This window comes from Apiospora hydei (genome assembly GCF_038363865.1).
Source record: "Apiospora hydei strain CBS 114990 chromosome Unknown utg000007l_segment0_segment0, whole genome shotgun sequence".
NCBI classification, from domain to species: Eukaryota; Fungi; Ascomycota; class Sordariomycetes; order Amphisphaeriales; family Apiosporaceae; genus Apiospora; species Apiospora hydei.
In genome coordinates, this window is record NW_027117366.1 from 526,663 (window position 1) to 554,502 (window position 27,840).

At 53.4% G+C, this 27,840-nt stretch overlaps 14 protein-coding genes across 14 annotated transcripts; 8 read left to right on the forward strand and 6 right to left on the reverse strand.

Moving 5' to 3' along the window:
• Nucleotides 1–756: 756 nt before the first annotated feature.
• Nucleotides 757–1,170, forward strand: PG997_009226 (uncharacterized protein; the record flags this gene model as incomplete). Its single annotated transcript, XM_066813541.1, has 1 exon — nucleotides 757–1,170. One exon carries the CDS (start codon nucleotides 757–759, stop codon nucleotides 1,168–1,170), a length of 414 nt encoding a protein of 137 aa, XP_066665503.1.
• Nucleotides 1,171–2,294: 1,124 nt separating this feature from the next.
• On the reverse strand, nucleotides 2,295–7,090 carry PG997_009227 (uncharacterized protein; the record flags this gene model as incomplete). The annotated part of the gene is made up of 12 exons (XM_066813542.1): nucleotides 2,295–2,473; nucleotides 2,540–3,046; nucleotides 3,292–3,519; nucleotides 3,639–3,663; nucleotides 3,735–4,086; nucleotides 4,127–4,148; nucleotides 4,192–4,451; nucleotides 4,511–5,367; nucleotides 5,432–5,565; nucleotides 5,614–5,822; nucleotides 5,880–6,217; nucleotides 6,839–7,090. The coding sequence occupies 12 exons, from the start codon at nucleotides 7,088–7,090 to the stop codon at nucleotides 2,295–2,297; spliced, it is 3,363 nt and encodes a 1,120-aa protein (XP_066665504.1).
• An 80-nt stretch (nucleotides 7,091–7,170) lies between these two features.
• On the forward strand, nucleotides 7,171–7,646 carry PG997_009228 (uncharacterized protein; the record flags this gene model as incomplete). Its single annotated transcript, XM_066813543.1, has 2 exons — nucleotides 7,171–7,539; nucleotides 7,626–7,646. 2 exons carry the CDS (start codon nucleotides 7,171–7,173, stop codon nucleotides 7,644–7,646), a joined length of 390 nt encoding a protein of 129 aa, XP_066665505.1.
• Nucleotides 7,647–8,099: 453 nt separating this feature from the next.
• On the reverse strand, nucleotides 8,100–8,771 carry PG997_009229 (uncharacterized protein; the record flags this gene model as incomplete). Its single annotated transcript, XM_066813544.1, has 1 exon — nucleotides 8,100–8,771. The coding sequence occupies one exon, from the start codon at nucleotides 8,769–8,771 to the stop codon at nucleotides 8,100–8,102; it is 672 nt and encodes a 223-aa protein (XP_066665506.1).
• Nucleotides 8,772–9,974: 1,203 nt separating this feature from the next.
• Nucleotides 9,975–11,096, forward strand: PG997_009230 (uncharacterized protein; the record flags this gene model as incomplete). Its single annotated transcript, XM_066813545.1, has 2 exons — nucleotides 9,975–10,259; nucleotides 10,335–11,096. The coding sequence occupies 2 exons, from the start codon at nucleotides 9,975–9,977 to the stop codon at nucleotides 11,094–11,096; spliced, it is 1,047 nt and encodes a 348-aa protein (XP_066665507.1).
• A 1,158-nt stretch (nucleotides 11,097–12,254) lies between these two features.
• Nucleotides 12,255–12,945, forward strand: PG997_009231 (uncharacterized protein; the record flags this gene model as incomplete). The annotated part of the gene is made up of 2 exons (XM_066813546.1): nucleotides 12,255–12,537; nucleotides 12,632–12,945. 2 exons carry the CDS (start codon nucleotides 12,255–12,257, stop codon nucleotides 12,943–12,945), a joined length of 597 nt encoding a protein of 198 aa, XP_066665508.1.
• Nucleotides 12,946–13,326: 381 nt separating this feature from the next.
• On the reverse strand, nucleotides 13,327–14,394 carry PG997_009232 (uncharacterized protein; the record flags this gene model as incomplete). The annotated part of the gene is made up of 1 exon (XM_066813547.1): nucleotides 13,327–14,394. The coding sequence occupies one exon, from the start codon at nucleotides 14,392–14,394 to the stop codon at nucleotides 13,327–13,329; it is 1,068 nt and encodes a 355-aa protein (XP_066665509.1).
• A 253-nt stretch (nucleotides 14,395–14,647) lies between these two features.
• PG997_009233 (uncharacterized protein) lies at nucleotides 14,648–15,175 on the reverse strand (the record flags this gene model as incomplete). The annotated part of the gene is made up of 1 exon (XM_066813548.1): nucleotides 14,648–15,175. The coding sequence occupies one exon, from the start codon at nucleotides 15,173–15,175 to the stop codon at nucleotides 14,648–14,650; it is 528 nt and encodes a 175-aa protein (XP_066665510.1).
• Nucleotides 15,176–16,111: 936 nt separating this feature from the next.
• On the reverse strand, nucleotides 16,112–17,137 carry PG997_009234 (uncharacterized protein; the record flags this gene model as incomplete). Its single annotated transcript, XM_066813549.1, has 1 exon — nucleotides 16,112–17,137. The coding sequence occupies one exon, from the start codon at nucleotides 17,135–17,137 to the stop codon at nucleotides 16,112–16,114; it is 1,026 nt and encodes a 341-aa protein (XP_066665511.1).
• A 1,370-nt stretch (nucleotides 17,138–18,507) lies between these two features.
• Nucleotides 18,508–19,504, forward strand: PG997_009235 (uncharacterized protein; the record flags this gene model as incomplete). The annotated part of the gene is made up of 2 exons (XM_066813550.1): nucleotides 18,508–19,226; nucleotides 19,315–19,504. 2 exons carry the CDS (start codon nucleotides 18,508–18,510, stop codon nucleotides 19,502–19,504), a joined length of 909 nt encoding a protein of 302 aa, XP_066665512.1.
• A 559-nt stretch (nucleotides 19,505–20,063) lies between these two features.
• On the forward strand, nucleotides 20,064–20,752 carry PG997_009236 (uncharacterized protein; the record flags this gene model as incomplete). The annotated part of the gene is made up of 2 exons (XM_066813551.1): nucleotides 20,064–20,192; nucleotides 20,324–20,752. The coding sequence occupies 2 exons, from the start codon at nucleotides 20,064–20,066 to the stop codon at nucleotides 20,750–20,752; spliced, it is 558 nt and encodes a 185-aa protein (XP_066665513.1).
• A 1,952-nt stretch (nucleotides 20,753–22,704) lies between these two features.
• Nucleotides 22,705–24,649, forward strand: PG997_009237 (Mannosyl-oligosaccharide 1-2-alpha-mannosidase MNS1; the record flags this gene model as incomplete). The annotated part of the gene is made up of 5 exons (XM_066813552.1): nucleotides 22,705–23,294; nucleotides 23,387–23,443; nucleotides 23,507–24,407; nucleotides 24,463–24,540; nucleotides 24,623–24,649. 5 exons carry the CDS (start codon nucleotides 22,705–22,707, stop codon nucleotides 24,647–24,649), a joined length of 1,653 nt encoding a protein of 550 aa, XP_066665514.1.
• Nucleotides 24,650–25,544: 895 nt separating this feature from the next.
• Nucleotides 25,545–26,757, forward strand: PG997_009238 (short-chain dehydrogenase; the record flags this gene model as incomplete). Its single annotated transcript, XM_066813553.1, has 3 exons — nucleotides 25,545–26,020; nucleotides 26,104–26,283; nucleotides 26,364–26,757. The coding sequence occupies 3 exons, from the start codon at nucleotides 25,545–25,547 to the stop codon at nucleotides 26,755–26,757; spliced, it is 1,050 nt and encodes a 349-aa protein (XP_066665515.1).
• A 407-nt stretch (nucleotides 26,758–27,164) lies between these two features.
• PG997_009239 (uncharacterized protein) lies at nucleotides 27,165–27,410 on the reverse strand (the record flags this gene model as incomplete). The annotated part of the gene is made up of 1 exon (XM_066813554.1): nucleotides 27,165–27,410. The coding sequence occupies one exon, from the start codon at nucleotides 27,408–27,410 to the stop codon at nucleotides 27,165–27,167; it is 246 nt and encodes an 81-aa protein (XP_066665516.1).
• Nucleotides 27,411–27,840: the final 430 nt, after the last annotated feature.

The following is a 27,840-nucleotide window of genomic DNA, read 5'->3' on the forward strand; positions in this document are numbered from 1 at the left end:
GGACCGAATTGGGCCATGTAACGGCTGGGTAAAAATAGAGTAGGCCATGACGGCTCCTTCTTCGCATAAGCCCCATTGATTGAAGGGGTCTTGCAGCAAGCGGTCCTCGACTATACCGCTTCCGGAGCAGGCTCCTGGGTAGTAGCAGCCTGATTCGATAGTTTGGTGCAACCCCAACCCCCAACCCCAGCGGGGTCCCTGAAATGGCGACAAACTCCACCGGCCCTATGCCTTACGGGAATACTAGTGCTTTACCTCTGGCAGATGGGACGCACGAGGCAGGACACGGCAAGGCGGTTTGCGACATGGCCATGAAACCCGCCCATTCTCGCGAGAGCCTCGTTCACTTCCCAGCATTCCAGCAGGGTAACTGGCAACAAAGCAAAATGTTGGAGGACCCAAGCCTGGGAATACATACCTTGGGCACTTTTCTAATATCCTACCTCGGATACCTGCCGGGCTTACTCCCCAACTCCCCCACCCCACGCCTCAATGCTTGTCCAAATTCATTAAGGAGGGTCATCCCATGCAACTTCCATTAGCCAATCACATCTAGAGCCATGACTCAATAACCTGGCTGCCTCGCGAGGCAAAACATTGGAATGCAGACCCCTAGCCGGTATTACTTTACCCCAGTTTGTCGGAAGCGAGGCAATGGGAAATCGCATAGGACTCACGCTGGGCTGGCAACCTTGCGTTATCGCCCCGTAGAAGCCGGGCTGCGCCCTTTCTCGCGTGTTCGCATAACAACTCGAAATGGCTTCGTTTCTAGAGCTCGCTACGCGACGGGAGCAATCAACCCAAGAGATGCGCCGGCCCATGCCACCCGACGCGGTGGTACTACCTACCCGTGCATTTGTCAGCCGCCCCCAAGTAAAAGTGTACCCGGCCCAGAAGAAGGGCCTGGTTGTCTGCACACCCACCCACCTTCAAGCGATCAGAAGTGGGCTTCTTGGCTCGGCTTGGGCCAACGCCCGCTTGGCGTCTGGACAAAGCGCACTTTGGGGATTACTCAGGCCCAGCGCCCAGCTGCCACCACGTGTTACCCTTAACTCTGATGCTTGCAAAGTACGCGATACCCACCATCGCCGCGGTCTCGTGACTCTCGTCTATGCTTATTTGGGTCTGCCCATCACGATTTATGGAGATCTTGACCACATCCTTATCTAGATCGTAGATTATAGGCAATCGATCGACTAGTGATGACGGCTTGTCCGTAGTCATGGAGATGCATGTATATTTATCAAGTACTACGACTTTTCCATTTTGTGGATACCTGGACGGGGCCTGAGAGGCTCTGCCTTCCAGCTCGTAACCCCCTTTCTGTAATGTAGAACAAAAGACGAGGGGTTCTGACCCTGAGATGTACCTCGGGCTTGAGACCAAGAGTCGGAACCGCACCAATGAAGATATAGAGCATTGAAACGTGAAATGAATAACGGGCAATGACCGCCAAGGGGCTTGTACTCAGACAACTCTGACCGTTTCGATATCCTGCTGACGGAGAAAGGCTTCAACACCACCATCGTCTTAGGAAGACTGAAACATACCCACTCGTACATAGTCTTCCGTCGACGTCGACTTGTGGAGAATAAGCCCACATGCTCCTGGGCCCGTATCTTCTCTGGGGTAACTTGCGAGCATTACGAGCTTGAAGTCGCTGAGGAGAAACGGCCCTGGCGTGGCAAGCCAGTGGAACACGCAGTTTAATTTCTGGCCTTCTCTCAGAGTGATATGATACTTCATCCATCCATTATCCCACTGCAACGGAGTACGTGGTCCGATGTGGTAAGTAACTGTTTCAGATCCCCTATGACTGTTTGCGTGCCAGCCTTTCCAATCTTACTCTTCATCGTTACAAGGACTCCCAGGTACTCAGGTCTCCCTAGTTGAATGATGTCTTCCAGCGTATAAACACACACTCTACCCCTGCAAATGAGAGTTGGACCCCTTTGTAATAGTTAAATTATTTGGGTTGAACCTCTCCGTGCCAGTGGATGTCCAGAAAAGGTTAAGGTTTTATTATAAGCTATAGACCTCGCGGTACGCAATAATATAGATCTTATCCTAGTTATGCAGTTCAGCGACTAAACCTCTGGTTATATATCCTACAAAAACTAACTGACCCTGGTTTACGCTCTACCGGCACCAAATCTTCCACCTTAGATGAGTATTTCGGGTCGAAAATATCGGGAAACGTGATATTATCTCAGCCGCGAGGCGAAGAGATTTCATGTTCCAAAGATTCCAGGGTTCCAGATACTATATACTACGGGTATTCAAAAGACACTGCCTTAGTCGCTGCCTTCGCTCATTTCCATCAGCTCACCGATCACGCGGTGGCTGGCTTCTGTGCGTAGCCATTGACATGTTTCCCGGGGAGCCGTGATAACCTTTCCCGCTAGTTCCTTCCATTCGATGTCGCGGTCCGGACTCGGTGGTTTGGGGAAGCATCTTGAATAGTTGATGAGATCTATGGCGTGGAGGATATGGTTAGCATCGTGTCGACACTTGATACTTGCACTCCCGCCTCACGTACCGGAGATATTGTAGACGACGTAGCGGTCGCCTTCCTCAGAAGCCACCCACGCAAAGTCCTCGTCCGGCGGGCTCTTGGTCGCGTCGTGGGCCGCGAGGTCTTCCCTAGAGAAGAACGTCGACGCCTCTGAGCCTCGCGCGCCGTCCTCATACTTGGCCACGGCCAGGTCGCCGCGGCGAGCGTGCATATCATCGAAGAGCGGCGCCTCGGCCGCGACGCGCCACTCCTCTGGCGTGACCGCCTTGCCCGCCCAGCGTCGGCGTGCCGGCGCCGCTGCGTTCAGGTCCTTGAGCGCGAACACGCAGTCGTCGAGTACAAACTGGTCGTCGCGAATGGCGGTCTGGGCCGGCACCAGGCGGCCCACCTCGTAGATGGTGTGTTTGGCGTCGCCCAGGTCGATGTCCGTCAACAGCTGATTGTTGTGGTTCCGAAGGAAATACTGCGTGATGTCACGTCCGCCAAATTGTGCCAGGATGGAATCGCTAGCGGGATGGTGGTCAAGGTAGGCTAGACACGGGAGGTCAGCATCCTGGATGCAAGGACTCCACGAAAGATTGGGTGGAGGAGCAACGTGAGGGAGGGAGAAACGTGAAGGAGTACAGTGATAGACGGGATTACAGACCTGCTATATCGTATATTTTGTTGTCGTAAGACACATACAGACCTGTTCACGGTCGCGGAGGACGGAAGGGTCAATAGCCGATTCGCAAGATCGATAATATTTATAATCCGGCAGTAGAACTCCGACTCACCTTGCCCTGGACAATCGTGGCGCGCCAGCTCCTTCTCGGTCAAAAGGAGACTGCCTCGCTTGGGGAAAGTGGCGCCTGTGTCGTCGTGCTTTATATGCGCACACAAGTATGTTCGTAGTGAGTCTTCAAGATCTTGGCCAATCAGCGTGGCGTCTATATCCAACTGATAAGGGCCCTGAAAAGCTTTCGTGGCCGCGTCTGTCTTGCCGGCGGGACTCTTGAGGAATTCTATACGAGAAGGTGAGCACGCTGATCTAAAACAAGGAAACAAAAGAGAAAACAACTGAGATAAGACCTACTGCCTATATCGTAAACCTCGCCGCGTAATATACGCCAGTCGGGCATACCTAAGTCGCCGTCAAACTCGGCCACCTAGTAAAGAGGTTAGCATTACTATGGTGGTATAGATAAACAGGGGTCGCCAGCCAGCTGGATGGGCGCACCTCGAGCCGCCGGTACCACGGAATCAGGGTTCCGGTCGGGTTGGACTTTCTCAACTCGCCACGGAGCTCCAGCACCTTCCTGTCCGCGGGGTCGTTGTTTGGCAGGGCCTTGCCATACGGCGTCTTGACCCAGACATCTCGCACCTCCTTGGATTTTGACGCGGAAACTGGGTAGCACAAACAGCCTTGCGCATTAGCCGCCTGAATTAAGATAAGACCCTCTTTGGAGATCTCGATGGGCAGAAGGAAACGCTCTGCCGGTGACGGTTGAGGAGAGGGCCCCTGAAGCTTAGTCTTCCAGGGTGGGAGGGGGAAGTTTGCAACCGCAGCGTTTGACTCGAAAGGAGGAACCCTGAAGCAAAATGTAGCCCAGTCCGTTGCCTTATCCTTACCCCCCAAGGCTTACGAAGTTTGCTGAGCTCATTGTAAGCTTGAGTGCATGCAGTGACCCAGGGACCGTGATGAGTTGAGGCGATGTTTCGAAGCTTATCGGCTATCTCTATTTCGTAGACATCGAGGTATTCGCGGGGATGCTTCGGCGACCGAGCGTTGCCGCCGAGGACAGGTTCAACTTTGCACGCCACTGTTGGCTGCCGCCGCGACCACGTCGCCTGGACACGGTTTGTATTGTCTCGGGGGTCCCGCCATCGCTGCACAGAGTCACCAGGGTTGTTGTTTGCGCCGACGAGGTCCTTCGCAGGCAAGCTGGCCAGCATGCTTTGGGTTATTGTTATTAGCACCGAAAGGGGAAAGGGCGAGGAAAGGAAGGGTCTTACAGGTATGCTATTGCAAAAGATACCCAATAGGCGCCCTGTAAATTTTGGCCCTCGTCTGTATCTGCACTTATCAATTTGAAGCCCTCACGGGCCTTGGATAACCGATCCCGTGCGAGGCGTCGACATGGCCCTAGTTGATGGCGAGCGTGGTGTTTGCTAAATGCAGTGAGGTCCGCTCTCATATGGAAGTGGCCCCAAAGACTCCTCTTCCATATGTCTACATGGAGGACTGTGTCTGGGTCCGAGCGTATCCTCCTGGCCTCCACTTCCTTACGCCTTGCATCCAGCGCCCCAATTACCGCCGCCAACGGATCTCTAAATTCGTCAACTTGCGGTATTGGATGAGTAACCTGCCCGTTCCACGCTATAAGTCGTGCGGGCCGCAGCGCGCCGGTGCCTTTCGCATTGACGCAAGTCTCCCAGTAGTTCTGGTCGAAAAGGGACGCACATGCGAACGGCGGTATGAGTGCGAGCGGAGTCGACGTGTTACCGTAGCGGAGAACGTCCCATCCATCGCGGGGAATTTGGTTGTAGGCACTCATCAGTTCCTTGCCTTCGAGCATCTGGTCCGTTACGGTGATCCTTTGTCCCTGAAGCTGCCCAGGTGGGACCGCCGGTAGTTTCAAGCCCAGCAGAGTGCCCCCGAAAACGTGATTTATGAAGCTCATGCCCATTTCCCGGAGCTGCTCCTCTCCCATATATGCCTCCTTAGTAGGATTTACGTTGAAATCTTTCACTCGGGCTTTGTGTATCGCATGCATCAGCTCGTGCAGAACAGTGCAGGCTTGGCCGAAGCGCGCTATCGATGCCTGGGCCGGCGTAGTAGTGCCCATTTCCACCAGCACGCGCAAGTTTATCTACAGAGTACGTGAGCTGCGGGACCAACAAAGAAATGGCGGGGCTTGGGGTATGGGCACTTACGACGTTGAGGAAGATCATATGGCAGGTTTTCCAAGCGATCTTCATATCTTTAGCCACCCAGAACTGGCCCCAAGGTGTGGTCCTATCCGCTTCGTACTCCTTTTCGTAGCTGCATTCATCTAGGGAGGCCGGTTCTATCAGCACCGGCACACAAAGCTAATAGTCACCAGGGCGAAACTGACCACGAAAGCCGAACAAAAGATCTTTCGTGAGACGGAGAAGCTGGTCTCGGGCTTGGGCAACGTACTCCTGTCGAGGGGGCAGTTCGGCAGGGCTGCGATACTTGAAAGTCCAGACGGGTTCATCCTTCCTTGGGGAAGTCCTGCTCGAGAACTGCGGCACTGGCGAACCGTCCGAGTAAACAAGGTCTCCGAATAGCAAAGCGTCCAGCCTATATAGTAATTACCGATCAGAGACGAATACACACAAGTTGGAAGACGATGCCTACCAGGGATCCCTTTCTTCCAGTAGTTTTGCCAATGTCCTATTGCAAAATTCCAGAATGATGCGCAGCTCGTCCCAGACCCGGTTCTGTTGAGGGTTCCAGCGGTTGATGGGATTGCTTTGCCGTTTATCGATGAGAGGCTCCTCGTTCAACTCCCACCACCTTTCCTTCTTGAGAAAGTCAAACCAGGCTTCCTCGTTTACGTTGAGGAGCCTCTCCTCGTGGAGCTTACGGTTTTGATCCTGGTCATAGTTACGGGCGGAATGGCCTCCATAGATCCCCGCACCTAGGGTTTCGTTCAACGGGCCGAGCTGGTATGAAAAGATGCCCCCGAGATCTACCTAGCGTTCGAGTTAGAGGAATTGAGTCTCGTCCTAGAAATTAAAAGAAGGGGGGGGGATGAAAAGAAAGAAAAACCAAAACTGGTTGGTGTAGACGGGCGGGAGGGGTGGCTTACAAGCTGCCTTTGCCAACTGTACTGAACTTGGTCGAGATCCGGTTCGCCCTCTTTGGTTTCTGGCAGAAGATCATCATAATAAACAGGATGGAGACGGGGGGAATATCGGATTCAGCAAGGAGTGGCTCTGGCTATCTCCGAGGTCGTGCTTGAACGAAGCCCCGTACACCTTCGCCCAGGGAGACTCGGGCCTCGTCGGCTCTCCGCCCTGGGAAGACATCGTGTTCGCGTGTATAGAGTATAAGTTGGACTGGAATTGAGCCGGGTCGCAACGTAAGTCAGGGTTTATTCGGCGGGAGCTATCACGACTCCGACAACAGGCAACGTAGGAACCTGAATGTCAGGTCCTGGTAAGAGATACAGATTAACAGCGGAGTAGGGAAATGGCACAACGGACAAAGGCATGGTTCAATTCGTTTCTCATACGAAAACGGAAAACGGGGTAGTACCTATTACAAAGAAAACGGGAGTAGGGACGTTTTATCGAAGATGTCTTTGTTCTTACTAGATACAGCCATTTGAGGACTTGCTGCTGCTGCCCCGGCTGAAAAGGATATATGGTTTCCACTTCGACCTCAACACCTCGTTGTCGATCAGGACGTAACGGACATCGAGCAGCTTGGTACATGTCGATCTCAGGGACTCGCTCGCGGATGCGGTGCACATTATGGACCCTCTGAGTATTTGCCCTCTGCTGCGAACATTGAGAATCCAGTGGGGCTACCCCATGGTAGGTGACAGCGTGCTCGAGTGGCATGAAGTCAGGCGAGCACTACGGAGTATGGGTCGAACTTGGAGGTCTTGGACCTCGATTGCCGCTACTGTCTTAACTACGAGATGGTGGAATGGAGCGGCAGCATTGGGTCTCTCAAGAGCTTATGGCACCTGAAGCCTTTGTCACTACCTCTTGACATCTTGATGGGGAGCGAGGATGAGCTCAGGGAGCTGGAAGATTTAAGCGAGAGCGACGAGGACGAAGACGGCGACGGCGACGGTGTAGCCAGAAAAGCGGACCCTACCGGCTGTCTCGGAGAGCTGTTGCCGAAACCACTGGAAAGCCTACATCTTTACAGAGGTTACGAAGAAGTAGAATGGGTGCGCAAGTGCATTCAGAGGGTGTTGTCGAGTCGGAGACTGTCGAGTCTTAACCATGTTCAGTTGGACGGCGCCGAGTGGGCCTGGCCGTTGACGAGACTGGCTGGGAACGTAAGAACACTGACATGCAGTTGCGTTTCTACCGTACGAAACCTACACTCTAATTCTCGGCAAATGAGTATGAGTATGAAGACTAGCCCCAAAGCGAAAATTCCTGATTTCGTTCAATGTTTGGCAACATACAGCAGGTATCAGATTACTCGGAAATTGGGGGCAGCATACTGTCGTCTAGTGAAGGGAATGTGCAGCGAGATGAGAGACTGCGAGGCCAGCCATGTTATACTAAATAAATAAAAGGAATCGAACGGGTCCCGACTACATTATCTTCGCCTCACCCTGCAATTGAGATTGGCATACGGCTGCTTACTCTCTATGTCCACGTGATACAGCATAAACGTTACATAACGATTGTTCAGGAAAGCTGGTACCACGACCAGATAGCGTTGGCTGTCACGTCTGGGTTCACCATGGAAAGAATTAAAAATAAAGAAAAAGCGGTTGGGAGGAGTACACTCACCTGATGATTCATCTACAATGCACTACAAGTTGCCTACAAGTTACCTACCTTCCAGTATTTTGCATTTACTCAGCGCAATACCGCTTAACACCGCTTAAGCCCTGTTGTTGTTCCCGCCAGAGGGACCAGTGCCCGTGGCCGGAGGAGGATTGCTGCTACTCCCTCCGGAACCAGTGGCGACAGCGGGCGCCGTGCTGACCCACGGCTTCTCCTGAAGCCGCCAGCGGGTAATGGGCTCGGAAAATCTCGCTTGGTTCTGGTGCTCGACGACGACGCTCCCGTCGCTGAACATGGCCATGGAGGCGCAGTCGAGATTTTGGCAGTGCGGGTACGGGTACCAGTGGATCCGCGGCTGGTCGTCGCTGTTGACGTTGGACCCGACGAGCTGGCGGAGGAAACGCATCAGTCTGGCCGCGTTAGTGTGGCGATGCACTATGTACAGCGGCTCTTCTTTTCCGACCATGCTGGCCGGATCGGTCGTCGTCACGTGGACTTGTAGGTCTTGCAGGCCCTGGGCTTTGGCCGCTTCGACTTCCTTGCGGAGCACGGGGCAGGTGTTCTTCATGTTAAATTCGGAGGTGTGGATCATGAATCTGTCGTACCGTTCGTTAGTAGCACTAGTAGTAGGAGTTTGTCCATCAGCAGGAGGCGGATATGTGCCACTCACAGCGATACCGACGCAAGTGTACAGGGCAGTGGTAAAGAGAAATCTGGTATCACCTTCCTGTACGCGGCTCGGGTGTCCATCGGCGGTTGCGACGTCCATCCTTGCGTAGATGCGGTCTTCCTCTACGGGAAATTGACCCCCTAGAACCCGAGGGATAAATCCTTTTACAGGCATACGACCCGCCATTGTGCTATCGTTTCTGTGGCTGGAAATATTGGTGAGTGGATAGTCGCCTGCCAGGAGGTGTGTGTATACCTTACCTTGAGCTAGAGACAAAGGCTAATTCCGAGGATCTGTAGAAAATTTATATCATGATAGACACTATGGTAACAAAGGAGGAAGATCACAAAGACATGTGAACACAATGAGATGGTTCCCAAGGCACAATGGGCAACACTTTGGTTTGTGACACTGAACGAGTTTCACTTGCATGATATGGTTAACCACTCGGGTCTTGCTTGCAAGTTCTATTCCAACGCTACATGCAACCTTCCTATTAGATACACTATGATGAAAGGAGGAAGTTACTACAGAGGGCTCGAGGGCGAGGCTGGGCCTTAGAATTTCCCAGTGTGTCTCATCACCCTTTGCTGTAAAGATTAGAGGTCCGCTCGAGGTTTTCTCTTCAATTATACTTGAACACCCTATTTGCTCACATTTCTAGGACAGGCTGGCGAGGTGCTAGAACACTCGATACACAAAAGGGCCAGAGAGTTGAGGGGCAACAAAAACGGCAGCATTGGTCCAGCAATGTTTAAAACGCCAGCTGAAGGCGTCGTGGGCTTTAATGACGTGACTAGCTTCCGGAAAGCCAGTTTTGTGTTACTGTAGGTATGAGAGTTGGGTGAAGTTACCGTGTAGAACAGTAGGAATTTCTGAGGCAAACAGTAAGCTAGGCGTGCGGTTAAGAGGCTGCAAGGCCATCAAGGAACGCGTTTAGCATCTTGTCCTTAATGGTAGCTTGTTCACAAAAGGTAGCTGTTGGATTAAAATTTCTGCCACAAAGTACATTCTTATCAGGGTTCTTAAATCCATGGCCACGGCACTTGTTTACAATCAGCAAGTCTGATAAACAAGAAGAGGCTCTCAGGCAACCAATAAGTCAAACGCATCCGCTGCAGAAACCCATCCACACCCCAACCGCAACCTCTGCAGTAGGCCCTTCACGCATGCTCAATTTGTTTGATTGAACATCTATTTTTCTCCTCACTTCTCTCTCATCCCTATTCACGACATCAACAAATTTGTCCGACTACCTCAGATACCACTCTACGTCAACGGCATCTCATCACCGCCTCCACGATGGGCACTGACGAGGTGGGATCATGCATCACCTGTGAGAAGGCCGATTCTCAACGCTGTGGACGATGCAAGAGCGCATTCTACTGCTCCAAGGCATGCCAGGTCCGCGACTGGCCTTTCCACAAGCTTCTGTGCGCGTCCTTTGGTGCATTTGACATTTCTACCCGCCCGACGAGTGACCACTTCCTTGCCATCTCGTTTCCTCCTGAGGACAAGAGGCCCAAACCGATATGGGTCTATTGCCCATTGCACGTGGACGACCTACGTCCATATCAGTCCCCGGACGTAGGCTCCCTTGACGGCTCAGATTCTCTTCTGGAGCGCAGACACGTACAGTACAACCCGGTATTGAAAAGATAGCTCGAGGACACCATTCAGATCGCATGGAAAGATGAGTACCTGGTTGATGGCTCTATTCCTAACAAGGGCATTTTATCGATCATGCACTTTGAGCCGGGACGTCGCCATAACTGGCGAGGACCCGTCACAGCATACGGCGCAGTCGGACTTGGTACCGACCAGACCCACTGCCGCGATCTCGACATGAACGACTTTCGCCACATCACCGACTTCTTTCTCTGGTACGGTGACTGGTCGAATATTCCTACCTATACCCAGCAGCCATCAACTACACTGCAACACGAAGCCCCCAAAATCAAAGGAGTCATGATCAATTGCATCGGCGACCAGATCATGTTCCACAAGCCCCAGTTCGAGGCCATCGACGTATCCCCTTCAGATCCCGTCTTCTCTGATGGAGAAGGCTCGGAAATTGCCCAGCGCATCGGCCTGCCCGTCCTGACACGGAGATTCCCCGTAGATCCCGAATGGGCTCGCGGCGAGAGAGATAACCTCTTCAAGGAAAACCCGGCTTTGAACCAAGCCGCCACCTTCATGTATCAGTGCTGCGACCCCACGGCCGAGTTCGACCCGGATTCGGGCATCATGGGCTGGGGATGGGTGCCCATGCGATGGCAGAGCTGCGCCCGCAGCGTTCTCGTTGTCCGGCGCGACAAGAAGCCGCTCTTTCTCTTTCAGGCCGAGGCGCTCTCCAAGTACTGCCAATATGAGGTCCGCCCGCTGATGTCCACTCGAAGGGACAGTACATGGATGAGCCGCTGAGCAAGGAGGCGGTCCTGGCCATGATTTGCCGGCAGACCTTCGGCATCTATTGGCAGAAACTGGTCGATGAGAAAAAGTCGATCGAGGTGCTGCGGACCCCGTATCCGTTCGCGGACGCCATGTTAAGGTCGCAAGGAAGCACGCTTATGGAGGGAGGATGGTTAGGACCCTGTCATGGTGCGACGCACTGTTTAGCTATGGATATGCACCTGGGCAACGAGATGAGTGCCACTCGGAGCACGACAAGCGCAAGCTTAGATGGTAATTGATATTTTTATCTGTATTTTCTGCTGTATTACGCCGATGTGAATGCTGCCTTTGCCCAGTTGATCTCATACTCACAAGTCTACAAGTAAATCAAGCTTGTTTCCTTCACCAACTTGCCCGGTTGCTGAACCCAGCCTCCTTCGTTTCCACGACATGGAACAGTGCTGTGTCGCCGTTGATATCGCATGTTTCGAGAGAAGACGTAGACGCTTAGAGTCCGACCATCTGCAATCGGCCCAGAGAGGCAGCCCAGTGTAGTCGTGTTTCCCAGTCCGAGCCTCTGTCATTGGCGTCGTACTTCTTGAGCTCCAGCGCGGCTTTCGATCCATCAAAGCTGTTGTGAGGTTGAGTTAGACTACGAGGGCACGAGCGTACTTGAGCTTTCAACACAAGTAGGACACTGCCGATGCAGAGGCAGGCTCAAATATTAGTACATGCATACTTTGCGCGAACAAGTTAGGTTTGGGCTCAGGTTAAGTTTACCTGAGGTCTTGACGTTGGCACGTTGATTGATCGAATCTCGTCTGAACCTAGCCCTGGCCAGATATCCAGGAAACAAGCGACTCTGTATCATGGGCTTGCCCATTTCAACGTACCTTGGTTACTTACTTTGGGTTAACACCTTCCACCGTAAACTGCTGTTAGCTAAGTAGGCAAGTCTGTGTAACGACCCGAGGTGACAGGTTACGGGGGTAACCGAAAATGCAAACGCGCCAATGCAGGTTGCCGTTTGCAGGGTGACATTAAAGCTCCCAAAAAACAATTACACAAACGGATTTCATCAACTCAAGTCCTTCTTTCTAGCAATGACCACACCTTCGTGACCTTGTCGACTCAACCCAAGCCGCATTCGCCTTCGATCATTCTACTCATCCGACATCATCTCACGAAATGAGTTCCGCTAGCTTGGGACCATGCATCGTGTGCGAAAAGCAAGACTCCCCACGCTGCTTAAGATGCAACAGCGCATTCTATTGCTCTAAAACATGCCAGCGCATCGACTGGCCTGTCCATGGGCTTCTCTGCGGGTCTTTCGCAACTTTCAACGCTTCAAGCCGCCCAACCGAGGAGCACTTCCGAACCATAGTGTTCTTACCAAACAATAAGGAACCGCAGTTCCGCTGGATTCACTGCAAGTGGCTACCGATATCAGTGTCCCGACACAGTCGCGCTTGTCGGCGCAGGATGCCACATCGAGCAGGCTAAACTGCAATTCAATCCAGTGTCGAAAAAGATGCTCGATAACGCCATTACGATATCATTCTGAGACACTTTCCTGGTGGACGGGTCCGCGCGAAACAAGAGTGTGGCATCAATCATAGCCACGCAACAGGGCGACTATCATGACTGGCGCGGTCCCATCACCGCGTACGGAAAGCTCGGTCCTGAACCAAGTCGTCTCTGCAGAGACCTCGACATGAACGACTTTCGTCATATCGCGGATTACTTTCTCTCCTACGGCCATCGACTGCCGCAACTTACGCCACCCGCGCAGCAAGTCGCAGCAGAACGTGTCGTGTTCTCTATGACCATCCTTGCTGTCATTGTCGTTGCTGCTGTTGCTATTCTGCTATGCTACTAAGGTGAATCCTTTGCTGTCTCATCCCTATGAATTGTATGGCATGCACTGGCAACCTTTCTACAGATAGAAGAAGACGTCATTGGGATACCGAGTGATCGAGTGTATCACGCACAAGAAGAATTTATACGGTCCGGATTAGCCGGTAGGGTGGTGAGCCGCAAAGCGAGACGACAAAGTCAGAATGTGCCTGCACACCATTCCCGATACCGTAAAGGCAGGCTAGTTGATGAGAAAAGAGCAAGAAGTAAGTCTCACCCGAAATGTGGTTTGGGATGGTTTATTGCGTTTGGTCGTATAGCATAGGCACTTTTAGCACCTACATCCGACAATGAAAAGAACCCAGACTACCAACCATAATATCTATGTATCTGACCAGCGATTCTACGAATAAATCAAACTTGTTTCCTCAGCCAACTTGTCCAAATGCTTCATACTTTGAAGGTCGGTGTAGAGCACGCCGCCCGACCCCGTCCCAGCCGCGACGTTGTGGTACAACGCGGCCACAACCGAGGACTTCCACAATTGATCGCGACTGCCCCACGAGCTCCATATGGTGGCCACCAGCAGCAACACCGCCAAGGCCAGCACCCCGAGAGGCAGGCTGAGCCAGACCCAGTACACGCGTACAATCGTCACCGAGACGAGCGTCTTGCCGCTGACCGGTTGAACGTTGCTGTACCCGGATCGTAAGTGGTCCGTCATACTTTGCGCCATATTATCAAACACGGCGGGGATGTTGCCCTTCAAGAACGCCGTCCCCATGCCTGAGGACGCCGGCGGCGATTCGCCGTCAAAGATGCTGCCGCTGAACCGGTTGGTGGTATAGAAGTCCGCGAGGGCGCCCATGTCGGCTGTGCCAATGGTGAAGGGCGACATGTTTTGGGTTTGGTTGAAGACGGCAAACCACCTATTCTTCCTCGTATCCATGTCGTATTTGTATCCCAGCCCGAGGCCTGTTTCTTTCGTGTTGCCGATTGCCAGCTTACTTCCGGCAGTCCTGATATCCGAGTACTCGTATGTCGTGAACCGTACAGTGCATTCGAAGATCTCGGTTACATTGGCGCCCAGGAACCAATAGTCGTGCTCGTCTGTGATGGTGTCCCGCATCCGGAGGATCCCCACGCGAACGAATTCGGGCGTGTACACCGTACCGGCATTAAACCGCTTCGGCGTCAGGTCTTTGGCGGCTACGACGATGACGGGGTTGAACGACGAGGGCGAGTTCATGTAGTTCAGCGTGATGTTGCCTGGCGTGACCACCTGTTGACTGTGCGTCCCATTGGAGAAGGAAGTGTGCTTCAATGTGGACAGGGACTTGGCGGTGACGTCCTCGCATTGGCTCGCGAAGCCAAGGGAGCGGGCTATGCTGGGCCAGACACACTGCGACGAGCAGTTGAACGGCTGAGACGATGCCGTGTTATACAAGCCGCGGTATATGGCGCCTTGCATAGCTGTGTCCACGGTGGAAGCTTGAAAGATGACGCATTGTCAGTACTCCGTTTTCATCCTAGATTATTCAGCTCATACTACTAACCTTTAGCCACCGTGGGAATGTTGGACTGTTCACGCGACCTCGCGCCGCCGTCGTACGTATTAGTGACCATGAACAACGCCGTGCCGTTATTTTCGACCGGATCAACGCGCTGCTCGAACTTGATGACCTGCTGCGCGAACGTGTCGACGCCCAAGACGACGATGGTAATCACGGCCCCGACGAGCGCGATATCGAACCGGCACCGCAGCGACCACAGCAGCCGGCAAGCGCCGAGGGCCCGCGGCTCGCCTCGTCGAAGGTGTCGAGCTGCTGCAGCCGCGCGCGCCGCCTCTTGAAGAACTGCCACTTGTTCTGCGAGATGCAGGACGCGACGGCCAGCATGGCGGTCGACTTGAGCGCCGTGATGAGCACGGCGATGGACGAGTTCAGGTTGAGGACGACGGTCCATTCGGCCAAGGGCCGGTCCTTCATCTGCGCCAGGATCACGACGACGCCGATCATGCAGCCGACGCTCGCGGCGATGGCGAGGATCTCGAGGAGCCAGGCCGGGGATCGGGAACAACAACGTTGGCGCTCCTTGGTGGCGGCTTTGACGGAATCGCCGTCTTGTGACCGAGAGAGGAGCTCATACTCGGGAGCCGGGAAAACGTGGCCAGGCTCATATTGCTGAAACTGGCTGGTGTATTCGACGGGTTCGCTTCTCATGGACATCTGTGGTTTCGACTGCGGACTCATGATAGGCAAAACAGAGGTAATGATACTGGGAACTCAGCTGATACGCGGCTCCAGCATATAGAACTAGTAGTCACAGGAAATCCTGCCGCTCAGAAACCCGAGTGGTTGGACAACTAGGTAGTTTTAGTATCCAAACTAACAAGGGAAACGGACTTCACTGATCGGTGGAGGGAGCGGCTATTTTACTAACGACTAGCAGACAAGGCTCCGTCTCACTGCCTGCCTGTCGTGTCCAGCCCACCAAAAGGAGGTGGGGGTCGGGCGATTGTAGTGATCGCAGGTGTGCCCATCGGCCAATGGCATTGAAGCTGCAGTCGCCCCCTGCAGCCCTGCAATGCCCCCAATTGCTGCGGCTGAGTGTGGAAAAAAGGAAAGTCTTGCTGCCAAGGATACTATTTTTAGTTTCAGAATAAGGCTAGGTGACGCCCAGAGCTGTGATTCGTAGACTAATATCCACCCTGAAACACTTAGCTCGATTAGTATTATAAGCATGTTATGAAGGGCGCCACACCGTCTTGTGAGATTCGGCAGCGGTAACCGAAGGAACCAAAATTGAGGAATATTAGGAGGGTGTATAGTCTGACAGAGGCGCATTCCAGTGAATGTCATACCAAGCCTTGTAAGGCAAACCCGAATGAGCCCAACTATATGTACTAGCAAGTTTGCCTCTTTCCTAATACCAAGGGCGTGGAGAGCCGTTGATGTCTATCCAATTTTGTCTATGATCTGAATCCCACACCCAATTTCTAACTCCCCAGTTCAGGATCTCTTCGACTGAGTGGTAAATAAAATGTACCAGAGTGCCACGTACCCCCTGAGTATCACCGGCTAACCCAAATTCAAGTGAAGGATACAGCTGTTGGCACAAAACATTAGCAGGGTTAGCACAAACGTTTCCACGACGATCTTATGGCAAGTCGGACGAATTTAGAAGCCCTAAACCTCTTCCATCTCAAACATATCGTCATCCTCCACATCCGTAGTCTTTGAATCGTCTTCAGTTTCCTTCTCAGGTTTCTCTGCCTGTTCTATAGGCTCGTCCTCACGAACGTCTTCAGATTCCGTGCTATCGCCATCTTCCTCCTGGTCGCTGTCGTCGTAGTGATACAGATCATCGTAACGAACAGAGTTGGGCTCGCGATGGCTGTTGCGATTGAAGTCTTTCCATTCCCGCTTGAACCAGTCGGCCAGCATCTTCTTCGCGTTGGCAGAGGTAGTCGTGGTGCTATGGTTGCGCTTGCCAATTCCGGGCTTATCCATAGCTTTCTCCCCCTTCGAACTGGTTTTGCTCTTCTTGGGATTCAACTCCGGTCTGATTTTGCCGTTTCTGAGCGTCCTTGGTTTTTCAACTTCTTCCCTGGGATCTTCTTCCCAGAGCATCTCTGGTTTCAAAGTATTATCGAGGCCAGGGACTCCGCTGGGATACCATTTCGCCGTGCGAAGCAGGTCTCGGATCTCATCTTGATCCGGCAAGGTCGTTTCGTCGCCCTTCGTCTTGCTCTTTGGTGGAAGAGGGACGGCGCGCAGCGTGCCCCGAGCGATGAACCGCTCGGCGGTGGTGGGGCTCAAGCACTGGTGACCTTCAACAAAGCTGCAGCCCGACTCCGAAGTAGCCTTGTATCGGTGTTCGCGCGCCGCGAAGAGCTCCTTCCGCCCGTCCGGGTCCGCGGCGTCCAGGGTGGCCGTTTTGGTGGCTGGAGCGACTCTCTTGCGCTTGAATTTGGCCGCGTCGTAGTAGTCCTTCTCGATCTCGAAGGTCAGGTCGCCCTCGACGATCAGGTGGGTGTTGTGGCCCGAGTGCTTGTGGGAGTTGAGGCAGTCGATGGGGAGGTCGGGCTCGAACTCGCCGGGGCGGGTCGCGACGATGGAGTTGGTGCGGACCCATTTGTAGCCGGCTTCCATGACGGCGACCTCGAAGGGGTCGGTGGGGGCGCCTTCGGTGTGGGTGTATTCGATGTTCATGGTGAGGTTGGTATTGTAGGGGCGGTCTCGATAGGGGCTGAGAATGACAAGCTTAGGAGGGTGTTACCAAGGTGCCACTCGTGTGTTTCCCTGGAGCAGACTGCTTTGGCTAGGTATATATGCCGTACATAACATATTGAAAAATATAGTCAAGGACGACCTGTTCTTCTATCGTAGCCTGTGTAATCATGAATGGAATGGAATAGTTCATTATACCAAAAGGGGCTTCTCGTAATGAATAACATGCTTGGCATCGTGTAACACTTATTACTCCGGCCTCAAGTTCGCCAGTATTCCTACTGTGGGTTGTTAAGCGACATGTTATATCTAGCATGAACCAGAGCGTGCTATTCCTTGTTGTCTGATATGTCTTGAACTTCTTGACCTAGTTATCCAAGTTGGAAAATTGACAAAGGAAGAAACATTTGGGGTTATGACTCTGTTTCAAAGGTTTAAGTCGGCTGAGGGTCACCAGGAAATCCATCTTTGACTTTCTCGACGACAGTCTTCAATGAAAATTATCTGCTCGAGTTTCCTGGAGAAATCGGGTTGCAAGATCCCAAGTCAAGTCTAAGTCTCGAGTTGTGTGGCCAATACGCTAGAACACACCGACCGGCTGAAATAGCCAAGTATTCGGGGTAGCAAATGATTGCCATATCGAACAACTGAAATGCAGGAAGGCATTCGTTTAACGACCCGTTGTTTGGAGATTCTTGGTTATTGATATATTTATGGAAGACTTGTTTGTTGTTGCCTGTGGCAGCTTAGAAGATGCAGGTGGACTGGTTGTTTGTCATTATTATGCCGATTGTGGTTGTTTGCCTTGAATGCCACCCTGGGGACATAGCAGCTCTTCAATAGAGCGTCCTGGCCCTTGATAACAATCACCCTCAGGAATATCTAATGCGTTGGCAACTACTTATTGAGGGATTGGACATGGAAATGCGTTCAATATAACTTAGCTGGTAATATTTCATCTCCCAATCTTAGCAACGTGTGCATTCTGATCCCCTCATTATTTCTCACACACTCGATCTCTACATAATGGAAACCAACACAGACAACGTGAACACAGCATCAATCACGGACACATCAACAGCTCATCCTCAATCATCAGCCGATATGGAATCTGCCAGCCACATGGAGCAGCTACCCATGGAGGACCAGGATGGCTCTTTTCCCTGTAGACTCGACATCTCCGGAATCTGGCGACGAGAGTATTGCAATGTCGCAATCCAGCTCTGATACAATCGAGCAGCCCGACGTGATGGTCGAGGTACGCAAGACTGACACAATGGGTGTTGGTCTGTTCGCAACTCCAGAAGGTTCCGCGAGGCACTCGCGTACTCTCGGAAAAAGCCATCATTCAGATGATCGACCCCGTGTACAGGGCAGAACTCGCCAAACGTTTCTGTACCCAATTGGCCCGGCTATCGAAGGACGAGATCGAGACCCTCAGCCAACTCCACTGCAATCCGCAGGTGTTCAAGGGAGAGGACAGACCCGCCATCGCGAAGTGGTACAACGAGAACTCGGCCACCGATGCCAACGGCCAGGAGCTCAAGGGCAAGAAGCGACAGGAGTCGCGCAAGAAGACGCTGCGACGCTTCGGCGTCTTCATCACTAACTCTTCGGGCATCACCTTGGACGGCAAGGTGGGTCGGGGCGTCTTCGCTTTGTTCAGCCGCATCAACCACTCCTGCGTCCCCAACGCCCGGTACGGATGGAACGAGACGATCCAGCGCTTCACCGTCCACGTCAGCCGGGAGATCGAGCCGGACGAGCAGATCTTCATCTCGTACCTGCCGCTCACCTACGAGGGCCGGACCAAGCGAGCTGAGCAACTGGAGGCGAACTGGGGTTTCGAGTGCGCCTGCGAGGCCTGCCGCGACCCGGCCAAGGAGATGGGACGTGTCAAGATGAGCATTTTGCAGCTCTTGCTCACAAGTTATGAGCAAGGGAATACGCATGTCCCCAGGATTATGGAACTGGACCCGTTGAAAAACCGGGGAGAGGCATTGGATATAGCGAACCAGCTCGCTAAGCTGATGATATCGGAAGGGCTTGTCACCATGGAGCTCGCCAAAACGTAAGTGGTGCATGGCGCAGCAACTCCTGCTACATACAACTCTGCGGTAATAAGAATACCTGGAACTAACGGAAATGGTGCGCGACAGATACCGAGCCTGCTCCCAGTTGAGCCTGTGGCTCGACGACCTGGACGAGGCCATCGAGTATGCCGAAAAGGCCCTGGACATTGAGCGGTGCCTCATTGGCCCCGAGACGGAGCATCTCCGAGAGGACGACGCCGGATGCCAGTACTGGCTGGAGAAGTTGCAGGGCCTGAAGCGAAGCCAAGAAGCTTAGGGGGGCGAACAGGCGATATGGCAAGGACATATGTCGCTGATTTAGATTGGGTGCCCGAGGCAGGCGCAACAGGGCCTAATTGTGGTTAGGCGACTTGACGGCACGATTTCAATGCATCTATCACGGAAGGTGCATAGGACATACATACCCTAGATAGCTAACATATCTGGGTAAGCCCTGACCATGAGATTTGAGATATGATAATCAATGCAAATTTGCGATCTTTTCAAAATGATTTCCTGGGCTCCAGAGTTACCGATTGTGACATATTGAATTGCTGAAGCAAGAGAGGTACGTATGAAAACACCCTAGGGGACAAAGTGAAGCTGTAGTGGGGCAGTAGGTCCCGGGCAAAGTGACGAAACCCCGCTAGGCCTGCCCCGCCAACTTTCCCAAACACGCCGCAGCTGATGCCAAAATGTAAACATGCAACACTCCCATCTCACCAGTCCAAGTGCGCATTTCCTCTGACGGCCCACCACTCAGCCCAATCGGTGCGAGGCGGGTGACCAACCACGACGGCTGAGAACACGATTGGCCTCATCCAGTACATCGCAAGATGGCTACCTACGGCGACTGCGTGAGCGCCCTGCGCGGCTCGCTCTCGCACCTCGAAGGCTCCGTCTCGACTCTGGGCACCGGCGTCGCCGACTTCCCACGTCTGGTGGGCGTCCTAAAGACCGTTCGCGTAAGTATTGCGTCTGACTCTACGTCCTTCCAAGTCCATCCCGGGTGACGAGACAACTGTCATAAGAGTCACTTTAGCTTGAGGGCGCAACGATAGCTGACCGCTAGAACCTCCACTTGCCCGCTTTCTAGCACTACGAACTCATCCCGCAACCCACCCTCGCCGCCGCCGAGGCCTCGCTGCGCGACGAGATCGGCCCGGCCATCTCCATCCTGCTCGACCGCGCCGACTCCCACATCGACCGCGTCGAGCGGCGCATCGAGTCCCTCAAGGCGCGCGCCGAGCTGCAGCAGGGCCGCCTGGCGTCAAGCGGCGACTACGGCTACGACGACGACGACCACGAGTCCTTTGGCGAGTACCGCGGAAGGGCCAGCACGAAGAACAAGAACAAGAAGCGCGGCGCTACGAAAATCAGCACGACGCAGCTGGGCGAGGAGGCTAGGCTGAGGGCGCGCGTCGTAAGGCAGAAGAAGGAGGCGCTGAAGTATAGCGTTGAGCGGTTGGAGCTTCAGGTGCTGCAGAAGGAGCGGGAGCTACGGAAGCAGATTGAGCAATCTTGAAGCAAACAATGACGAAAGACAACGGAACGAGCATATGATTGAACGAACAGACAGGCGGAAGCGGGGCATGAACATGAGCTTCGGGCACGCGATTTACACAGGTTGAGGACGGCGGGCTCGGGCCAGGAGTTTTCTGTTCGTTGGCTTGACTCGCGGCAAAAGTCATCGGGTCCGGAACATCGGGGTCTACTTTGCGGACCTGCTGTCGCTGCGCTCTGTTCCATCTCCCCGACTTGATCGAACCCGGTTATACGAATGCACAAGCTGTACTCCCGAGATTTTGCAATACATTATGGGGGAGTGTTCTCCAGTTGCCTCGGTCCCACCAATCACGCGGGCCAAACGACAATGTCAGGTCAAATAATTACCATGGAGTATATTGCGCTTTCGGTTAACAGCTCGATGTGGGACAGTACCCAAAATCTACCAATGCTGTTGGATACGTCCGATGCAGCAGGACATTCCCGCAGACCCGACTCAAGCAGCTTACAGAAAACCGAGAGAGCGGCAATCTCTATTATTCTTGACGCCACTGAGTCTTTGCCACGGTTTGGCTTGAAGATGTCCATCAATGATAGGCGGTAAAGGCTGACGGGTGCGGTGTTCTGGGCTCTCGATATATTCGAATAAAGTTGAGCCCGTGTTCAATGCCTGTTACATAACATCACGTATGTGTCACGTAGTATCGAACCAAGGACAAATGTGTTTTTCATGGCGCCCACAAGAGCTCAATAAAAATTATACACGACAATTGATCCCAATGCAGATCATCGGTTTTTGTTTACGGTTCCATTTGACAGCGGCAATGACGTGGGGCAAAACTGATTAGTTGAGTAGCGCTGTGGCTACGGCTCGTACACTTCGTCATCTCGAAGCCGTACTTCTGTCCTCGTCATAGCCTACCCGTCAGATGGCAGATATTCAAAAGTCGCTCATCACGCAGTCCTGTTTGAGGCGGCAAAAAGGCACAGAAAAGACAGCGCCCTGAGACGTGAACGAACAGGGAGCATTGGGCATGTTTACTAAAACAAGCCGAATTGCTGCGTGGATGGAATCAAGATTTCTTGTAGATCTCGTATCCACATTCTGCCAAGTCAACCTAATGGAGCACTACCACCACGAGATTGATGTGTCTCTGATTTTGGGTTAACAGTTAACCTTACCTATCTGCACCCGCCTCGCCTGTGCGTTAAAGTTGCCGGCAAGCAGAGACAGCATAATGCCCAATACAGACTGCGCAGAATGCTGGATGTTTATGAGCTACGAGTCATGGAGTTCTATGTGATGCTTGAATCCCATCGATACCGGCGTTAAATGAGGAAGGCTCTCAACCCATCATCATCAAACTGGCCGGGTCGAGGCCATTGAGACGACCAACACGAGAGAGTACTGAGAGAGGCCCAGAGCGCGCCCTTCCGAGAGTTAAGGTCGCATCCGAGTGCTGTTGGTTTTGCCGCCTGAAAATCTAAAGCTGGAAAACTTCCAACCGTTTGGCGACTTGAGGCAGCCGCGACGCCCAGGTCCGCCAAGGCGTTGGTTATGCTTATTTCCATGGGGAAAGGACAGGTCAGCCAGGGGTAATGCAAATCCGACTGGCCAACTTGATTACTCGCAGGGGTGTCCTGGCCGCCAACCCCCACCAGCCCTGAATATCAATCCCCAAAACGCGCGTTGGCGCTAGAGACTTGCTGTTAGCCTGTGCCAGCAGCGATTGACGTCGTTTCTGTTTCACCCGACTCTGCTCCCGTCGTCGTGGGGTTTCATCTTTTTGACGACGATGGAAGTAAATTTGGTTTCCACGTTCTCCGTTCACTGTCCGCCAGAATCACCGTCCCTGGGCGAGAAACTCTTGCCTCTATCTTCCATGTAGATTACGTACACGTACTTTGCCGTTCATTGCTCAGTCGTTCGTTTCCTCTCTTTCGCGCTCTCTCTTCTCTTGTTCATCATCAATGGCTGTCATAAGGCGGTCGCGTGCCGCGCCTCTGCTGGCATTGGGCGTCACTCTCTTCCTGCTCTTCGGCCTCGAGTACTCCGTGCCCGAGCCGCCGTCATCACACCAAACAGCAACCCATAAGCAGCCGAAGCCGAGGCTCCATTTCACCCCCTCCTCCGGCTTCAATTGGTCCGCCGCGGAGCAGTGGTACCCGGTCGAATCGCTGGCGCCGCTGCCGAGGGGCCGTCCCGTCCAGCTGCCCCGGGTCCAGCACAACTTTGGGACCCACCATGCGCGCAACAACGGCGCCGTGACCGAGGCGCGCCGCCTCGCGGTCAAGGACGCCTTCGTCCGCTCGTGGGAGAGCTACAAGCGGTTTGCCTGGCTCGAGGACGAGCTCACGCCCGTGACCGCGGCGGCCAAGAACCCGTTCGGCGGGTGGGCGGCCACCATGGTCGACGCGCTCGACACGCTGTGGATGATGGGGCTGAAAGAGGACTTTTTACGTCGCGGCGCAGGCCGCGGTGGATATCGACTTCAGCAAGACGGAGGAGTCGGGGGTGAATCTGTTCGAGACGACGATCCGGCATCTCGGAGGGCTGCTGAGTGCGTACGATTTGAGTGGGGAGCCGGCGTTGCTGGCGAAGGCTGTTGAGCTGGGGGGATATGCTGTATATGGCCTTTGATACGCCCAACAGGATGCCTGGGTTCTGGCTCACTTTTGAGAATGCTAAGAACGGTATTCAAAAGGCCGGGTATGACTCCATGAGAGGAAACATTCTTGCATAGTCCTTTTTCAAAAAGCTGACCTCAATCAGGACACATGACCCCAGCGCAGCGCCTACTTCCATGTCGCTGGAGTTTACCCGCCTGGCGCAACTAACAGGAGAGGACAAGTATTACGACGCCATTGACCGTATACGGGATTTTCTAGAGAGCACCCAGGAGAAGTCGCTCCTCCCCGGCATGTGGCCTTCCCAGATCAACTTTGCGAGCCAGAGCGTTCTCAACGATAACACCTTTACGATCGGTGCGCTCGCCGACTCTCTATATGAGTACCTACCCAAGATGTTCGTGCTCCTGAGCGGCCGGGAGGGCTCCGAGTCGTACGAGAAGATGTACCGCCGCTCCATGGAGATCATTTCCGATCGTATCATCTTCAGCCCCATGATCAAGCGGCAGCCGACAGATCCGTCCATTCTCTTTGCCGGGACCGTATACGTCCACGATGAGGCGGGGCCGCATCTAATAGCCGAGGGGCAGCACCTGTCCTGTTTTGCCGGTGGCATGTTCCTCCTCGGCGGCAAGATCTTCGGCATTAAGGAGCACCTTAAGATTGGCGAAGGCCTCGCCCGGGGGTGCGGGTGGGCATACGCCGCGTTTCCGACGGGCGTGATGCCGGAGATATTCAACCTGATCAAATGCGCCCCTAGCGATGAAGACTGCGAGTGGGACGAGGCGCGGTGGGGGAACGAGGGTGGCGGTAACGCGAGGTTGCCCTCCGGCTTCATTAATGCGCGGGACCCGCGGTACATCCTGCGGCCTGAGGCCATCGAGAGCATCTTTATACTGTACAGGGTCACCGGCAACGAGGAGCTCCGGGATGTGGCTTGGGATATGTTCCAGGGCATCATGAAGTCGACGAGGACGGAGTACGCGTACTCGGCTATTGCGGATGTTACGGTGGAGGGCGAGACGAGGAAGGATGACTCGATGGAGGTAAGTTATCGTATACACGACGCGCTCTGGGGGACAAGCTAACATGGCGTTGCAGAGTTTCTGGTTGGCGGAAACGCTCAAATACTTCTATTTGATTTTTTCACCCCCGGATGTCATCAGCCTGGACGACTATGTACTCAACACGGAGGCACATCCTTTCAGGCGGACGTGATCTCCAATCGAGAGATTTACCGACTATTATAACTCGACTTAAGGACCCATGGGAGCTCTTCGGGCTTTAGAAGTGGATGGGTCTCGCCCCCAGAACCGCTTTCAGGCCCAGATAGTGGAAGCCGAGCATCAATGGCACTTGTTACCCGACGTGAACTGGGATTCCATGCTGAGAGCGGCTCATATTACTAACACCGAGTAAAGCGACACAAGATCACTTCGGACAAACATTGCGGGCCTCTTGGGGCCAGTTATCAACATGGTATAGGCTGGTAGACAAGGGACAAAGCCGAACTTGGGTCACCCGTATCACCACCCGACACAATAGGCCTGCACTTGCTTCCAGTCTGTTCCCATCCCTGGGCTGAAGAGGAGATTTTCAAGGTTAGCAAAGACCGGGTATTCAAGGATGAGAATCCAATGAACTCAATGATGCCAACTGAAAAGTCGCTTGATGAGCTGTTGCAAAAGGTCACGAACAGAAGTATCGATGATAGAATATGAAGAGGGGTCGCACATATCAAATCGCGACCCATGTTGGCGGCTCTGGAGTTCACCCAGCATTATTCGAGAAAGGAACAAGCCCTACTCGTCGCAGTCCAGCCATAATCATCCGTCATATACTCTGAATCACTACAACTTGACAGCACACGGATGAGTGATGATCCACTTTTGCGGCACGGCACCTTTTTTATCTACTAGTGCTGACAGTCAGGGATGATATCCTTTGATCCTCCGGTCACTGATACAAAAGTGCAATGTCCCTCCGGTTTTGTGGGATGCAGAGCAAGAGACAGACGGGGTGGGCAAATACTACCCCTTGGCGGCAGAAAACCAAAAAGGAGATGCCCCACCGCGCGCATTTAACCGACATTTGTTTGCTCCGGATGTGTCCCATTCCTGTTTCCCTCCTTGTCCGTCGTAGAAAGAAAAAACCACCAACGCTTCCTCCAGGCCCCCGCCGAGATGTCTACCTCAAGGGGCACCATTCTTCTTACCGGCGCCAATGGCAGCCTCGGTCGTGCGATTGTCTCCGGCATCGTTTCGTCGCCAGAGTTTGCCGCATACCACGGCGTCTATACCGTGAGGAACGCGTCCGCGGCCGCGGGGCTGAAAGACATTCTGGACAACACACGACAAAATGCCCCTCATCCGCCGCACAAGCAAGACATCATGTCGCTCGATCTCTCGGGTCTGGCCAACGTGCGCGAGTTTGCGGCCAAGTTCAACGCAGCCGTGGCGTCGGGCGAGATCCCGCCTGTTCGCGTGCTCATACTGAACGCCGGGTGGCAGGAGTTCACTACGCAGACCTGGACCGATGATGGCTTCGATATGACCTTTATGACCAACTACTTGGGACATTGGCTCTTGGCCCTGCTGCTTTTGCAGAGTATGGATCGCGAGGCGGGCAAGGTCGTGGTTGTGGGGAGTCTGGCCCATGAGTAAGTCAGGGTTTCCGCTCCCCTCCACGTTACCCCTTTATATCTGGGGACACTATGCTAATCAGCTCCTGAGTTGCCTCCAGTCCGTACGCCCAGCAGAACAACTCGGGAGGCCAGTTTAGTGACCCGAAATGGAAGATGATATTCCAAGACAGCACCGAGCCCGTGGCCAAGGGCACGTGGAGCACCACCGCGGACGACCCGTCGTGGTGCGCCGGGTTCCGACGGTACGGCGCGTCCAAGATGTGCGAAGCCATGATGATGTATGTATGCCTTTGAATTGCGACTCCTTCCATCCATTTCGCTCTTTTTGAACCCTAACAAACTAAACAAATATCAAAAGCCCAGAATTACAGCGTCAGCTTGATGCGGATCCCATATTGAACAGGATATCCGTCCTCGGCGTCGATCCGGGCAGCATGCCCAGCAACCTGACCCGACGGGGCCCCTGGGCCATGCGCGTCTTGCTGGGCAAGATCCTCATGCCGCTTCTCGCCGGCTTGATGGTGCGGCTGTCGCCCAACGGGCCTCTCCGCACGACGCAAAAGTCGGCTCGAGACGTTCTGGCCGCCGGCTTTGAGACGGGGCCGGTAAAGGGGCTGTATTTTGATGGGTCGGCGAGGTCGGAGATGTGTCCTGAGGCCAGGGACCCTGATAAGCAGAGTATGCTGTGGAGGGAGTCTGTTGGGTATGCACAGTTGAAATCCGACGAGACGGCCTTGAAAGCGTGCACTTGACCGGATTTAGGCAGTTATGAATGTCGTCACTCAAAATAATCAAATCCGGCACCGTATGACCAAAGACGGCTCCGTACCAGTAACCAGAAAACAGATTGTGACATGCAGTGACTTCTTACTCGTATACTCATGTAGCTGAGCTCTAAAGTTAGGAACTTGATATTTCTTAATCTTGGTTTCGGTGCCTTTGGTCTCTTCACTCCATGGAGTTTATGTACCTGCAGGAGTTTTTACCAATGCAAGTAGAAGGTATAGTCAGTTATGGACATGATTAGATTTGGTCGGCCTGTATCTTGGATTTTAACTCCTGTAAATCTATACGTAGACACTATGGAGATATCCCAGCTGTCTGTCCTGCATGGTAGTGCCTCCTGGATATCCCATCGCCGTACACGAGGTGGTGGCCTTTACCAGATTCCTGGGTAAACGCTAGGGAACTGCGGCACGCCCCGGCTCTCGAGAGAGCCCTCGTAACGCTGAGGGTTGTATCGCACAACCGGCTGCCCCGCGTACCCGTTGTATTGCCGTGGCCAGCCATAATCCGGATGGCTCGGTGCGCTGTTGAAGACGAATTCGTAGGCGCTCCCTTGGTGTGCATAGGGGTCCACGAACGCGTTGGTGTGGCCGGCGCCTTGGTAGGGGTAGCCATACATCTTTGCGGTTTGCTTGGATCCGTGTGGGCGCGGCTGGCTGTTTTTGGTGGTTCTTAGGTTTCTAGAAACTTGATGTTTTGTTCTTGGCTTGGTGGTTGCAAAGCTTGAGATATGTTTTACAGAGGATAGAGGCATGTGGGAACACCAAACGGTCTTTAAATAGAATACTCTGCTACTCCTGAGGTTGCTTTGAATGCTTCATATCTTTGTCAACGTGATATGGTTTCTGATAAATCAAGTGAATCACGACCCTGCTCCCCCTCATCATGCATCTTCTTTAACAAATCTAGAAACTAAACGACACAGGTTATTACTTTGAGCGTCATAAACCAGATTCCTTGTCCAAATATTCTATTCCCGCTCAATAAGATGGACATGTAGTATAATAATGTTTGACACAACCTCCTGCGGTTTGAAGCCAAGATTGCAT